The sequence below is a fragment of the Eriocheir sinensis genome, chromosome 31 (assembly GCF_024679095.1).
Source record: "Eriocheir sinensis breed Jianghai 21 chromosome 31, ASM2467909v1, whole genome shotgun sequence".
NCBI classification, from domain to species: domain Eukaryota; kingdom Metazoa; phylum Arthropoda; class Malacostraca; order Decapoda; family Varunidae; genus Eriocheir; species Eriocheir sinensis.
This window is the reverse complement of record NC_066539.1, coordinates 1,612,740-1,629,587: the sequence shown is the minus strand read 5'-3', so window position 1 is coordinate 1,629,587 and position 16,848 is coordinate 1,612,740. Positions and strand designations below refer to the sequence as shown.

The 16,848-nt window shown below is 41.2% G+C and overlaps 1 protein-coding gene across 1 annotated transcript in view; it reads right to left on the bottom strand.

Annotated features, from left to right (window-relative positions):
* Positions 1-13,060: 13,060 nt before the first annotated feature.
* LOC127005783 (poly(A) polymerase type 3-like) overlaps positions 13,061-16,848 on the bottom strand; it is a 179,000-nt gene continuing 175,212 nt past the window's right edge. The window contains exon 14 of the mRNA XM_050874885.1: positions 13,061-13,529. Coding sequence (XP_050730842.1) covers positions 13,499-13,529 — 31 coding nt within the window. The 3' untranslated portion in view covers positions 13,061-13,498. The remainder of the gene's footprint in view (positions 13,530-16,848) is intronic.

Below are 16,848 nucleotides of genomic sequence, written 5' to 3'. Positions count from 1 at the left end.
AAACCCCCCAAAATAGATGATACATAATCTGACCACAAATGCTTTGATATATATTATGAAATGGTTTGTGTGAGGGGTGATTTTTTCTCATTTTTCTTGCTTAAAGGGACCATTAAGAAACATGATCCCCGCTGCTACCGGGTTAAAAAAATACATACACATACCAACAATTCCTGCACATCTGTGCTAATACTACTCAATGCAAATCTACCTTCCTTTCTTCCAATAGTCACACAAGCGTACCATTGCAAGAGTTTAGCCATTAGATTCATTAACATACTCTTCTTTTTAGTGATCATATCCTAATCACAACCATATTAACATACTTTATATGCATTTGAAATTTCCCTTTAACTAACTACGAATGAAATCAAATGTACCTGGATATGAATTTATTTTAACTTACAAATGTCAAGTGCTTAAGTGCAAGAAATACTATTGAAATATTTATTTTTAACAATTTTATGACTGATGTATTAATCCTGACTTTGATATTCCAGTATAATGAAACAAAATGTTCTTCTCTAGAATATAATTCATGGACATTCTCTTGTCTATAAATGTTAGGTGATATTTAAAGATACTGGTAGTTTGCAGAAACTGAATACTGCCTTTTTCAGCCTATAAATTAAAATAATGAAATTTTGAATGACAAGATGTCAGTCAATGAAATAAAAAGTCAAATATAAGGGGTACATTGCATCCATTATGTTTTTACCATAATCACAAAGTTCCTGGTAATTTGTAGAAACTTAATATTGCCTTTTTTACAGCTTATAATTTAGAAATAGGGAAATTTTGAATGACAAGATGTTGGTCAGTGAAATAAAAGTCAAATATATGGTGTACATTGCATACCATAAGTTTCTTACCATAATCACATGAATTAAAGACAATTTTCCTACCTCAACAACTGGCACATGATACATGTCTAGTACTGGAATGAATTATACTACTGAAATCATCCCTAACATATGCTTTCAGCCATTGTACAGTACAAATAACACACAGCTGTGGAGTGTTAACTATAACTCAAAATTATGACCCTTTAGTCCATAAAAAAAGCTTGTATTAATTACATGATAAAATGTAAGTTATGGGGTTAGTTCTCCAATTTGAGTAATATATATATATATATATATATATATATATATATATATATATATATATATATATATATATATATATATATATATATATATATATATATATATATATATATATATATATATATATATATATATATATATATATATATATATATACACACACACACACATACACACACACACACACACACATTACAGTGGTACCATTATATCTGCACTTAATCCATTCCAGAAAGCCATTAGAATATCAAATTGTCCATGTTTTGGATAAATTTTTCCATAGAAAAGTCTAAATTAGATTAATCCTTTCCAATCCCCAAAAGTATTGTTTATTGAAATAATTTCGTGAAATTAGATAATTTAACCTCTATAATAATAATTACATGCAAGTCAGACATAAGAGTTCCATGTTCCATATTACAACAAATTATTTTTCAATGCTTTACTTTTAGGCTTTTTTACTTTGTCATTCTACACTGGGCTCATAATCATTTATTTTCCCTGTAAAAAACAACAACTAAGAACAACAAAGAAATCACAATAAAATTCACAGAGCTTCAGCACAGTATATTTGCCACTCATAAGCTAGAGAGAAACTGGCCTGGGCTGCCTTCGTTTTGGTTTGGGATTTTGGTGCAAAATTTGACTATAGGGGCAATTTTTCTTGAAAAAGTTGTTTGGATACTGGATTGTTTGAGTATGTATAGGGGTGTTTATATAAAAAGGTTCCACTATATATATATATATATATATATATATATATATATATATATATATATATATATATATATATATATATATATATATATATATATATATATATATATATATAAAATACATACACATACACACTCATATTCATACACAGCTACTGCTCATCAAACATACATACTATACATAACCTTTAAGATTCATCATTTCCTTGAAACGTTGAGATCTCAGAAAGTTTCACGTGTCTTGGTAGCGTAGTTCATAACAACAGTGAGTCTCGCCAGGAAGTCTTACGGTGGATTGGCCTGGCCCACGGTGTTATGGACTCACTCAACACGAGTACATAGTGTTGTTGATACCTGTGCAGAAGGACAAAGATCCAGATCTTCGAGTCCCTTGTGCTCACTAAATGGGGACTTGGAGAGGCGGATTGATGCCTTTGGTAATAAATGTTTACGCATAATCATGGGATATCGCTAGAATGACTGTGTCAAACAGGCGACTACTCCGTGAGACTGATACAACATATATTACCTGCATAGTCTGTCAACGCCAACTCCGGCTATACGGGCACATGGCACTTTACCCTGAAACTGATCCTGCTCATCGGGTTGTCTCTGTAGGAGACGATCCTGAGTGGAGGAGGCCAAGGGAACGCCCACGGAGTTTGTGACTTGAGCAAGTTGATAGATCCTGCCGGGAGGTACTCGGGTCGGGAAGGGGGCCTGCATGGAGACTCGGCCAGAGGGACCCCTGGGCTTGACGTCGTAGGGTGGGCGAGGCGACGCACCCCCCGGCATATGCCCCCACCGATTGATTGATTGATTGATTTTCCTTGAAAGATTTCTGAATATTCAAAAAGTGCACATGAAATTAAACTTCATTCCAGACCAGCTGAAGAGAATCACTGAGGAACTGTGGCAGCAGCTATTGATAATCTTGGACATACCAGTTTCTTGTGCTCCCTCCTAGTGACCATTGATTTGCTTACTCCCTAGTAATCCCTCTTTGCTGCAGATCTCTAGTGGTTGCCATGAGTGCCAATTTTTGGAATTTTCAGGTGTAATTGGAATTTTTTGTCACTTACAGTAGAATGAATATGTGAAGTTATCAATTCTAAAATTTTCATTAATTTGTCAGACTGGAGGGGCATCCTGTAGTTGCTATCAAGAAATCCATTATGTTCATATTCTTCCATATAATGTCTGTGAATTCTTTTCATGCCTTCTAATGTATGATTTATTACATAAATACTACCTCCTATAAAACTATAAAAAATTAATTACCAACTAGATAATTAATGAGAATAGGTGAAGCTCATGCAATAAACATAGAATATGCTAACTGATAAAATTGTCATTTTAGATGTCATCATAGGGATTTGATAACAGAAATGTATGTACATAACACCACTGGCACCCATGAGATACTGATCCCATTGGCAGGCTCATGATTAATTTCAGAGTAGCAAAAATGAGTGTTGTAGTACACTATATTGATTTGTAATTTAGTTTTGTTGTGTTGTTTTGTGCATATGCATTGGATTTTTCATGTATATAACTCTTTGAAATGAACTCCTTACTTACAAACTTGCTTAGCTATTCTTTGGAACTTAGAAAGGAGGAACTCATTACCTTAACCCGGTAGCAGTGACGGGCCAAATTTGTGGCTTTACCGTGTAGCAGTGATGGGCCAAATTTGATGATATAAACCCCCCAAAAGAGATGATACATAATCTGATCACAAATGCTTCGATATATATTATGAAATGGTTTGTGTGAGGGGTGATTTTTTCTCATTTTTCTCGCTTAGAGAGACTATTAAGAAACATGATCCTCGCTGCTACCGGGTTAATGACTGAAGTATGCTTCAATGGTAAAAAAACTCATATTTGAAAAAATGAGAAAATCAGTGGAGAAAATATGTTCATCTGCCTTTGTTCTGCAACATTTTTTTTCCATTTCTAATTTTTTGATATAGTTTTGCAGTCATGGCAATGTTTACATATGATGTTCAGACATAGCTACATGTGTATTGGATTTGTATTGGTTATTTGTTTTTTTGTATTTATATATATTATAAGTTACATTAATACATCTGGCTTGCATTCTTAGGGTGTAGTGATTGCCTCGTGGGCAAGGGGAAGAAAACAACTAAAATCAAGGATATGCTCTTTCACTCATCAGTGAAGATTTAGTCAATACTTGAAGCTAAAAACATGAAAGTACCATATTTCCCACCATATAAGACGCACCTATAATTTGACAAGATATATTTAGAAAAAAAATCCACATTTTCCTTGAACTTAATGTATATACAGTACAGGTTGAAAATCCTTTATCCGAAATTCTAAAATTCGAAAACCTCCAAAATCAGAAAGGTTTTCAAATACTGACATGACTTTTTTTTTTTTTTTTTTTTTTTGTCGCCACTTCACGGGTGGGGACACAGACTACAGTAAAACCTCACCATTTACGTGGCCTTAATTTGCGGCCATCATCCCACCATTTGCACAAGTGGTTTTGCCATTTGCGCACCTCGCCACTACAGTAACGGCGTCTCACTGGAAGCAAAATGGCGTCCGCTGATCTTCTGAGGACGTTTACTAACTGTTTTGGCAGTAAAATGGCATCCGTTGATCTTCTGAGGATGTTTACTACCTGTTCTGGCAGCAAAATGGTGTCCGCTGATCTTCTAAGGACATTTACTAGCTGTTCTGGCAGCAAAATGGCATCTGCCTATCTTGACGTTTACTAGCTGCTTTAGCAGCAAAATGACGTCCGGTGGTCTTGAGGATGTTTACTAGCTGTTCTGGCAGCAAAATGGCATCCGCTGACCTTCTGAGGATGTTTACTAGCTGTTCTGGCAGCAAAATGGCATCTGCCGGCGAACTACAGCTGTCTACCACCCGTGCGCCCTCTGCCACTAGTGAAGAACACTGCCAACGTACACAACATGTCGTTTCCCGCTATAACCCGATCGCCTCTCCTCGTCTCGTGGTGACTGCGATTATTCAATGTTTTTTGCCTCACCTTTGCACTACCATCATGCTGCACCCAGCGTCATCGAAGCCTAAACCCCGGAAGAACCCGATGATGACCATAGCACAGGTGGAAGTGATTAAGAAGGTGGACAGTGGAAGAAAAGAGCAAGAGATTGGCCGTGAGTATGACGTGTTTCCTGCCAGCAGACCTTTTTTTTTTTTGTTTTTTTTTTTTTTTTTTGCTGGTAGGGGGGGTTTGGGCCATGACCGCCCATATGTATTTTTCCATATAGGTTAATAAGTTCGCCATTTGCACACCTTCAGACCGCCCATATGTGTGCAAATGGTGAGGTTTGACTGTATATGAAAGCGGTCAGGGTCAAACGCGTATGTCAATCTGAGGAGGGACCACAGACCCTTGGCGGGTGACGGCTTATAAAGGGGAGGGGATGATGCTGATAGACCGACTCTACTGGCTGACGTCAGCCTAGCCGACCAAGTCAGTCTTTCGACGAGGACTGGCATGTCTCTTTGTACAAGTCTAAGACGTGAGTGTGGGTTCCTTTTATTCGCCACCGCAAAACGAGAGTGCTCAAAGCAGAAAACAATGGGAATAGTCTCAGTTAGGGTTGCCACCTTGAGCTAAAAAAATAAGGAATGCAACATCCCATTCTCCAATACAGAACGAATCCATATTTTAAGGAATGGGTGGCAACCCTAAAATTTCTCTAGCCTGCCATGACTGACAGCCGCTGCCCGCTGCTGGTGAAGTCAAGAGGAAGGGGGAAGGGATGTTACGACGCGTATTTTACACGTATTTCAGGACGATCATTGACAAACATAATTTTATGGACTGGTTTTGTGTTTCATCGAAAAATGCGCTCACTACAGTTTTAAAATACTGAATTTTATCTGCTTAACCATTCAGACAGCCAAATACAGAACAAATGGCATTCCGTATTTTAAGGAAAGGGTGGCAAGTTGGCAACCCTAGTCTCAGCCTGCGTTGTAAACTCGTAGAAATAGCATCCGTGCGCTCGTTTTTTATTGCATTTGTGCTTTGGTGTACAATCTTTGTGTTTTCAGCACTACATCATGTTTTGTTTTGTACAGTAAGTACAAAACATTATTCTTACGAGATCTGAATTTCACCTCCATGTATGAGTGTAACATGACTAGTATCATTACTTGTACATTCAAAAATAAAATGTTGACTTATTTCAGTTTTCATTTTGGGTAATATTCACGAGAGGGTAGCCTCCTCTGGCGAAGTTAACACTTACAAGATGGATTCTTTTTTAGTCCCTGAACGCAGTGCAGTAGCAATTGACTTCTGGAAAATAGAAGGGGGTTGAGGGGGGCAAGCGAAGCCCCATATATAAAGTATATTTTGTGACCATGCAATACACTGCCGTATTCCTTTTCCGTCGCAAATGGGTGTGGGGTTGAGGAGGGCAAAGCCCCCCATTAGGTAGATTACGTAAAGTTAGGTTTGGTTAAATTTATTCAGCATGCAGTGTGGGGTGGTGGAAATATGCAGCGCAGGATAGGATATGGCAGCAGCGGTGGTCCAGCTGTTGTTGCGAGAAATACCTCCTCGCAGAAATAAGTCACTCTGCTGTTCAGTACGCATGCACACTGGGGGAATACACAGCAGGAAAAATATTAATTTGCCTGGTTTTGTTCTAGTTTGTCCACTATTGATCTTTGTGAGCGGTGAGTGAAATATAGAAACAGTAAGCAAGTTGAACCTCACTGCGAGCTATTTTGCGGCTGTGACGGCAGGCGGCAGCGGGTGCACTACTGGCATTGAAAAGTCAATCCTTTAGTGATTTCTGGAGAAAAATACTATCTCCATAATAAACAGAATCATATTTTTCCAAAAATAAGCAGTCTGCATCTCAAAATTAATAGGCTTCCCCTTCATGAATAATTCCCTTAATTTTATTTAGATTCAAATAAAAATATTCCAAAATATGAAAAAATTAACCCTTTCCATCCGTGACGCAGATGTTAGTGTCACAGTATGGAAAAGGTCAAAAGGAAATGGAAGAGGATTAATCCTCTTCTAAACCTCTCAGTCCTTCTCTAAATTCCTCTTAATCCTCTTAACCCGAGGGCTTCGGCTATGGGAAAGCCGAGAAGTGGCCGAGAAACGGCAAAATTACACTGCATTTTGAGACTAAGAAAAGAGCATGGAACGTACATCAGAGTACTCCTCTCATAACCATAAAGCTGTTAAAAATATTTACTTTTACTCAAACTCCATTCTTTTTGGGTGGTGTTTGTTACAAAATAAACAGTCTTGTGACGCGTGGCATCTAGCCGAGAGTCGCGTGTTGTCTACTTTAGAGAATTTGACAAGTGATTACTGTGTGGATGGTGAATTCAGTCTGCCATGACCTTACAGCACCACCTATGACAAAAAAGCCCATCTCAAGATCACTCACCCATCACTGTGACCCAGGGCATGTATGGTGGGTTGCTCTCTGCTGCCACCGCCTACAATTAGCTCGAATTATGGGTTTTATGGTGAGCCCTTTTTAGGATCCACCGTACCTCAGCCACGATTCATGAAAGCCCAGAAAAGGGTCTGCCGACGTTCTTAGGTTAAGAGGTTTAAAAGAGGATTAAGAGGAAATGGAAGAGGATTAAGAGGTTTAGAAGAAGACTAACGGTGACGCCGTCGGACGCCAACGTCAGCGTCGCTGGAGTGAAGGGGTTAAAAATCTGCAACTCCTTCAGTCCCAGGAATTTCAGATAAGGGATTCTCAACCTGTATTACATTTGGCCACCTTACTTCATTATAAACAAACATTTCATTAAACTACATATTAGTAGCCCCACTCGTCACCCGGTCCACCACGGGGCTGAGGGTAACAGGTGGGGTAGGGTGGGATGGCGAGGGTAGCCCACGCGGGGCAGCGGCAGGGGTGGTCCACTACGGGGCTGGGGGTGATGTGTGGGGCGGGGCGGCGGTGGGGGTGGTTCACTATGGGGCTGGGGGTGACGGGGGGGGTGTGGCGGCGGGGAGGGTGGTTCACTATGGGGCTGGGGGTGACGGGTGGGTTGGGGCGGTGGTGAGGGTGGTTCACTATGGGGCTGGGGGTGACAGGTGGGTTGGGGCAGCGCAGAGGGTGGTCCACTAAGGGGCGGGGGGTGACGGTGGGTTGGGGCGGCGGCGAGGGTGATTCACTATGGGGCTGGGGGTGACGGGTGGGTTGGGGCGGCGGCGAGGGTGGTCCAATAAGGGGCTGGGGGTGACGGGTGGGTTGGGGTGATGAGTGGGGTGGGGCGGCGACGCCCGTGGTCCAATAAGTGGCTGGGGGTGACGGGCGGGTTGGGGCGGCTGCGGGGGTGGTTCACTATGGGGCTGGGGGTGATGGGTGGGGTGGGGCAGCGATGAGGGTGGTCCAATAAGGGGCTGGGGGTGACGGGTGGGTTGGGGCGGCTGCGGGGGTGGTTCACTACGGGGCTGGGGGTGATGGGTGGGGTGGGGCGACGGCAGGGGTGGTCAACTATGGGGCCGGGGGTAATAGGTGGGGTGGGGCTGGGCAGCAAGGGTGGTCCACTACGGGGCTGGTGGTAGTGGGTGGGGCAGAGCGGTGACACCCTCTATGGGGCCAGGGGTAACGAGTGGGGCTGGGCAGCGGCTGGGGTGGTTCTCTACAGGACCGAGGGTAACGGGTGGGGCGAGGCGGCTGTGGGGGTGGTCCTCTACGGGGCTGGGGGCTGCGGGTGGGGCGGGGCGAGGCGGAGGGGGTGGTCCACTACAGGGACGGGGGTAATGGGTAGGTGGGGGGGGGGGGAGTTCTCTACTGGGCCGGGGGTAAAGGGTGGGGCAGGGTGGCGGGGGTGGTCCACTACGAGGCCGGGGGTAACGGGTGGGGTTGGGGCGGCGGTAGGGGTGGGTCTCTATTGGGCCGGGAGTAAAGTGTGGGGCGGGGCGGCGGGGGTGGTTCACTATGGGGCCGGAGGTGACGGGTGTTTACAATGATGCCATGCTTTGCCTGTGTAAGGTGTTAGTGCCAAAAACAACAGAGGCCATCTTGTATCTACACCAACAATGGCCGTCTCGAATCTAAACCATCAAAACAATAATTTAACAGACTCTATGGTAATTTTATATTTTAGCATTATTTTCATTTGTAATTGTTAGCTAATGATTTATAAACATATATTTCATTCTGGGGACATCTAGGAACTATTGTGTCAAACAGAGGTGTTTTAGGTGTTGGTCTCATACCAGTAACAATAACCCCTAGGCCTACCAAAACCTAACCATCAGGGTATAAGATGCAGGCTGATTTTTCAAATCATCTTTTTTTTAAAAAGTGCATCTTATATGGCAGAAAATACAGAAATAGTTGTATATGAGAGATTAAATGATGAGACCTTGCTGAAGTGATACTTTCAGGGAAAAACTTAAAACTATAGTACTCTCCTGAGTTTCAAGCTATCCGATTTTTGCTATCCTCGAGCTTTGCGTTTAGTCCTAAATTCTTACCATCCTGACTTTCACACATTTTCGCCCCGAGTTTCGCATTGCTTTGACATGTACAGGTCATGCCTACCTACTGTCGGCGTCACATGCGCTGCCTTGGTAGGCCATCTTCCACAGCTCCTCACTCCTCAGCCACTGCCGTTGTCTATTTGTTTACACACAGCCGGGCGGTTGCTCATACCCAAAACCGGACCATGCTCCAGAGTGAGGCAATGAAATGTTCACGATTTTCTGTCCTTTCTTTCTTTCTTTTTTTTTTTTTTTTTAATCTTTCAATAAAATATGTATCCCAGTTTCTTGTCTTTACAAGAGCATTCTTCACTGAGATTGCAACACAACGAACAATTTAAAGGTACAAATTTTGAGATAACAAGGGAGTAAAGTGGGAAAAAAAGCCAGCTTCTCCATGGGCCAAAATAAATAAGAGCTTTTTCAGTGTTTTCAATACCTCGAGTTTCGCGATCCTCGAGTTTAGTGATATACCTTAGGAGGTGGTGGCTGAGTCGACAGAGCGACGGCGCCGCGTTCAAGAGGACGCGAGTTCAATCCCTGCCTGGTGCCACAAGCTTGGATTTTTCAGCCGCTGCCAAGTGGCTTAAAACTACCCACATGCTGTCCTGAAGACCACCGATCAACCCGGACTCTAGATTCTAGGATTAAAGATGAGCTCCGGGAGGGCAGCATGAGCCAATGAAAGATGGCGCCACTATAAACACACGCCTGCACCAGAACGGGCTGGGCCGACCATTAGGCCCCACCGGGAAGAAGCCTACTGGCGCAATAGGCCGCGACGTAAAAAAAAAAAAATAAATAAATAAAAAAATCGGGACGGTACCGTATAATGAATCCCTTCTCAACTGTTACACCGGAATTAGCCTGAGCCCAAGCAAAATCCATTTCATCATGGGACACAAGGCAAGGTACTTAGTGAATAAATTGGGATTGTCAACACAATAGTATTGAAATTACTCTAAGAGATGGACAAAAGAAGAAATTGTTGCAGGCCGCTTATATGGTGTAAGGGAATTCTAGGATTTGACATGTTGGCTAGAAACATGACTGAAGGCTGGGAAAAAAAGAAAGTTTCGTTTAGTCGGCGCAAAATCTGTGGTCATATGCCGGAGAGAGACAGGAGGGGAAGGAATTATAGAAGGGAACAGATCCCAGGAGACGGGACACAACCCCCGATTAATACCTGGTACCCATTCACTGCTGGGTGGACAGGGGCGTAGGGTATCGGAAAAGCTGCCCAGATTTTTCCATTCCACCCGGGAATCAAACTCGGGCTTTCTCGGTTGTGAGCCGAGTGTGCTAACCACTGCACCACGAAGCCCCTCTGAAGGCTGGGAAAAGACCTATCTCTGGTATATGCATGTACCTGAGCCCTCACAAGACAATGAGGACGCTGAACTTTGCCGCTGCCGACAACAACGTTTTGGAGGCAGCAGCTGCAGTTCGCCTTCCTCATTGTCTTGTGAGGGCTATAAATTTGCATACGTAATTTGTTATATAGAAATCAATAGTTTTGGGGTAGATTTTCAGCATCAGTCATCACCATTTATTTCATGTATCCAATAATGACTAACAGTAACGATGAAGTAATATAGGAGGAGGGTGTGGGCAGCAAAATGAATGAATTTTGTTACCTGTAGGAAAGGAGAGAGAGAGGAGTGATTCGGGAGCAATGTTGCCAGATTATCGTATTCATCATATTGTATTTATCATTTTTAAGCCTCACACTCTTGTACCTACACAAATAACAAAATAATATTAACGTTAGCATTAAAACTGTTATTTATTGATGTTTGTTTGTTTGTTTTTGCTATAGATATCAGTCAGAAAATACGGGGAGTACGATAATTTGGCAACGCTGTTCGGGAGAACGATAGGTCAGCGCTGGTGGGGTGGGAGGAGCAGTGGAAATGGAGGCATCACTTGTTTACCAGCTCTTGTTTCTCCCATGCACCATACTAAATAAAGGATGAAGGATGAAGATTAAAGTTTTTTCATCCAAAAATAAATAAATTTGACTTTTAGTTACTCATGGGAGAGAAGAGAGCAGTGCTGGTGGAGGAAGATTGGTTGCTGCACAGCAGGGTGACAGCACTGCTTGGGTTTACCGGTACTTGTTTCTCCAAGGCACTACACTAAGGGCTGCTTTCACAGTCGTCTTGTTTGTTTTGATTGTTACCAATGGCGATGATCGACGCTTTAGAATTTCTACTTAAAACTGGCCGATGGGGTAGTGGTGGCTGTGGGGTTAGCTTAGCCCCGCACCTTACCACACACTCTCAACACCTCTCGCTTCCTCTGCAGCCGCCACTACCCCATAGGCCAGTTTCACGTGGAAAACTATAGTGTCGATCGGCGCCATTGGTAACGATCAAAACAAGCAAAACGACTGTGCAAGCGGCCCTAAATAAAGGATGAACATTAAAGATTATTTTTTCATTTCATCAGTTTATCATTTCTTGGTATCCAATAATGAATGATAGAAAAAATAAGGTTTTAAAATACCAAAAAAACAAAAATACATATGTTGGCAGAGGGCTCTCGTACCAATTAAAAATTTTCCTATTATTTTAATGATTTACATTTGGTGAATTTAAATTTGGTGAGCTTTTTCTGACACCAATTAATAGCCAAATGTGAGACTAAACTATATTTCAAAGTTAAAAGTGCATCTGCAATAAATGTCAGAATCTCCTGGGTGTCTGTAGTGTTATATATTCATACATTTTTACATAAAAAATATTTGAAAACATCTATAACAACTTCTACAACTCTTCTCAGCATATTTTAAGTTTGTTCTCTTTCATTTGAATTTCACTTATCTCAATCAATTTTAGCTAGTAATTGATTCTTAGTTTTACAGCAGTTAACATTCTTATATAATAAATTCTACGTAAGAAATAGAAGGTATAAAAAGGATTCACAGACATTGTATGCAAGAATATGATGATGATAATTAATTGACAGCATTTGTTGAATACCTTGCTAGTCCAACATAAAGCAATAAAAAATCAATATTAGACAATTTCAAGATCTTACCTGGAAAATACATATCATGGTACAAGAATGTATTTCAAGGAGGGAAATGCTGACTAACCAAATTCAGTACTACATTTTGTTTCTTTTAAGACTTCCTCATGATATCTAATGTCACTTCTATTAGACTGTCTCTGGTAATATCTTGCAATGCACTATTTTCTCAGAAAGTTTTTATGGCAGTATCATATAATGCCGTTTTGTTTATCTATTTTTGAGTTTTTTTTTTTTTTGGTAATTATGTATTTTGTAAAATTCCATTCATTTTCTATTGGATATCATCTCATTAGGTTATTCCTGATCTGCAGGTCACTTTTTACTAATCTCCAATTCAATGTCATCTTTGTGACATTTATTCTCTTGAAACCCCATGTCACAATTTTTATGCTGAGTGTAATATATATATATATATATATATATATATATATATATATATATATATATATATATATATATATATATATATATATATATATATATATATATAAGGAGAGAGAGAGAGAGAGAGAGAGAGAGAGAGAGAGAGAGAGAGAGTGTGTGTGCGTGTGTGTGTGTGTGTGTGTGTGTGTGTGTCAAGTGATATAGCATTAGCTTCTCTTACATCCAATTAAGCCAGGTGATGAGGCAGGTCCCTGGCACTCAAATGCTTCAAGTTTTCCTTACATATTCATTTTTTTCAGGTACGTTCTTCAAAAAGACACGAAATGTAAAAATTAAACTCCACAACTTTATAAGTGGAATGCTTCTATTTATGATTTCAAGTACTCATTTCAATGAACAAAAATAATTCACAAAATATCTCTTTTAAGTCAAGAAAATTTGATTTTAAGCAAAATACATCTTGTCCATTTTTTGTGTATATTTAACAGAAAATAAATTAATTTGACATATGATTAGGTATGGTCTATATGTCTTTCACTACATACAAAACAAGTATGACAATTCTTGCAAGACAACAACTTGCAGTGTTCATTTGGTCTAGCATATTACCAAGGATGCAGTGACAACCTCCATAATATCATTGCTGCTACAAAGCTACATTTCAACAGCTGGAATTCCAGGCAAAATTCTTGTTTCAGTTTTACTTGAAATGAATAGCAAAACTGCCTGAAGAAACATCCAGTTGAAGTGGTTCAGGTGTGGTCACATCAGGGAGTTCAACACTTGATAGCCTCTGTTAAAAAGAAAGATAAAATTATATAACAAACACATAAAAAAATATATCCAGGTGAATCACAACTTATGTGAATGTACCCTATGCAGTTTTATCAATATCCAGTTTCAATCCTAACTCCAAGCCAAAAACTTCAAAAGCATGCATGTCCATTAAATGCAATGCTCACACATAACTCAACCTGCAAATGCAAAGCCAGCAAGCACAGCACGAACAAGAATGTTATGGCATGCTAGAAAACTTGAACACAATAATTTGCATGATTATGTAAAGGAAGCCGTAGTGGCACTGCAACCAGTCAATTATTTTTTTTCTTTTACAATTAATATTTAACAATAGCATGTGTAGCACCTCCATGGTGCAGTGGTTAGCATCCCTGACTATGAATTTGTAGGTCTGGGTTCGAGTCCTGGCCTGGGCAGTCGTCGTGCAGCCCACCTAAAGTGAAACCAAATTGTCGAGTCCGTTTGGGCGTTGGCTCACGCAGGTCCATTTCCCCTCTCTGCTCTGCCACACAGTCCCAACACCTATTTATTCCTCTCATATGTTACCTATACCTTACATATGAGAGGAAGAGAGAGGTGTTGGGACTGTGTGGCAGAGCAGAGGGGAGGAAAGGACCTATGGGAGCCAATGCCCAAACGGACTCGACAATTCGGTTTCACCATAGTTCATCATCCTTCCTTTCGGGATGGTTGATAAATGGGTACCTGGGGAAACCTAGGGAAGGCAAACTGTGATAACCTGATTTTACACTGGCCCTGTTTCAAGTTAAGGATTCTCTCCCACTACAATCTCAAAAGACCAATGGGACAGAGCTGAGAACCACCACCATGCGCAGCTATAGCGTATGCTCCCAACTTTACCTTTTATTTGTTTAGGTATGTACTGGCAATATTACACTTTCTAAATACAGGTAACTCGATTTACGCGAGTTTGGTTTACGCGTTTTTTAAATAACGCGGGGTCCAAAATCCAAATAAATGTTTAATTTACACGTTTTTTTCACTTATACGCGATATTTTATAGAGTGGCCACCAGATGTCTCACGCAACTGGACTCACACGGCTCCGTGGCCACACAGCTGAGCTCAGTTCTTCCCGCGCGCCACTTGAACAACAATACAGTACCCACGCTGCCATGCTACTCAACAACAACACCCTTGCTGCTGTGGTACCACGATGGGAAGGGCAGCCAGAAGAGGATCCACGAGACGGAGAGGAGTCAGAGTGATACAGTACGCAATAAAGGTACAAACCTACCTCTTGTTTGATTTACATTGTTTTTGATTTAGGCGACCTCTTCAAGGGCACAATACTCGCGTAAATCGAGTTACCTGTATTACACTTTCTAAATACTTCACATGACTTCTGCATGTCACGAAACACACAAGACATTAATTCAGACCCAGGAAGTTTTTTTTTTTTTATTTTATTTTTTATTTATTTATTTTTTTTTTTTTTCAGCCTGTGATCAAACCTGCAACCGACCAGACAGGAAACCACTCCTCTGACCAGTCAGCCAAAGAGGTACCCCACCAGCTGAGTGGGTTTTTTGGGATTTCTGCATCAGGTGGGTAGCTATGTGGCCCATCTAGATTAATTTGTGTATGTTTTTTTACTGAAGTTACTCATCTTGTTTTCTACGAACTCAGAGAGAATGAGGGCCGTATTCTTAAATCTCACGAAATCGGCAACGACAACGACAGTCCCCACGCACACTAATGTTTGGGTTGTCACAATTTGCATATTCTTAAACACTCGGATTTGTTGGGTGGGATTTGGTAACACTAGCGGCGCAAGAAAATTTAATTGGTAACAATATCCCTTGTTGTTTGGTCCATCTCAACGTTCTGACGGTCAAAACGCCGTCTGCACCTGATACCCTGCGCGCTGTGTTCAAGTCAACAATGGAGGAAAGTAAATGATATTCATCCCAAAATGAAGTTGCTCTACTTCTGGGCCCATACTTATAAAGCTAACACTTCGTCTCAGGCTTGTCTTAAGAGCCCAAACTGGCCCTGTGGAGTCCTATATCCTGGGTGTTAATCTGAGACGCGGCGCGAGTAGCTAAAGTTGGTCCAAGGCAGGCATAAGTCCTGGGTCTTCATCTGAGGCAGCGACCTTCAAATGTAAACATTGCCGGGTGTTGCCAGACAGCCAGCGTGCCTCATCAAATCGTTTTACATTCAAACGCTCACTATAGTCTTACAAAACCTTATTATTATGGATATGATGTACTTCTATTCAATACTTTCACCATTTTAAGGAATCTTACCCATTAATTTTCATATGAGATAACTGATCTCGCCGTTGTTGGCAACTTTACTTTCCCCGCTACCCGTGGCGGCTGGAGCCCCAGCTAGGGTGCACACTCACCTCTGAGACGAGACATAAGTCAAACGCCTTACTTCTTTATAAGTATGGGCCCTGGAGCTTGTAGAGACACCGAGCAGTAGTACTTGACAGAAGAACGGATCGTGCAATGATAAAAAAGAAAAAGGAGGCTTGGGAAACTATAGCATCACTCTACAATGCCAACTGCTCTCACTGAGGCCGCGGCCACACAGGGAGCGAGAAAGCTTCCTTTCCTCATTTTTTTACTGTCCTCATGTGCTCCTGGTATTTATTCCTTCTTTTAGTAGTAACTCCTTATTATCTACATCTTCCATTTTGCTTAATAATTTATAAATTATTATTAAGTCTCTCCTTTCTCTTCTTTGTTCCAGTGTTGGTAGGTCCATCTTCTTTAATCTTTCTTCATATGTCAATCCCTCCAGTTCTGGAACCATTTTTGTTGCCATCCTCTGTATTCTTTCTAGTTTTTTTATGTGTTTCTTCTTATGGGGAGACCACACCGCCTCTGCATATTCTCGCCGTATGGGCAAACACATATCAATCTCTTATTTTCATCGACATTCACTTTATCAATACTCTTTAACTAGAGAAACGAGGAGAATGAAATATGCATTCTGACTATCGTTAACTTTTCCTCTTTCAAATGGAATCTTCCCAAAGTGTCTAGATTCTGTAGTTATTGAGATACAGTGTGTTGAATGGGAGTAATTACTGCAGATATTTGGTGACCAAGTCACTGTGTCCGTTTTCTTTCTTGACTCTGGCTTGCTATGGCTTAGACTAACACGCTGCGGAGGTGTGATAACGTTATTACCCCTCACTCTCCTTCCCCTCCCAACTCGTGTTTGTCTCACTCTCCTCCCTCTTATTCCTCTTCTGCCTGCTCTTCCTTGTGTATGGCCTCTTGCATCACACTTCTGGGAGGAGAAGATTCAGCAGAGGAAGAGGATAATGCAAACTCA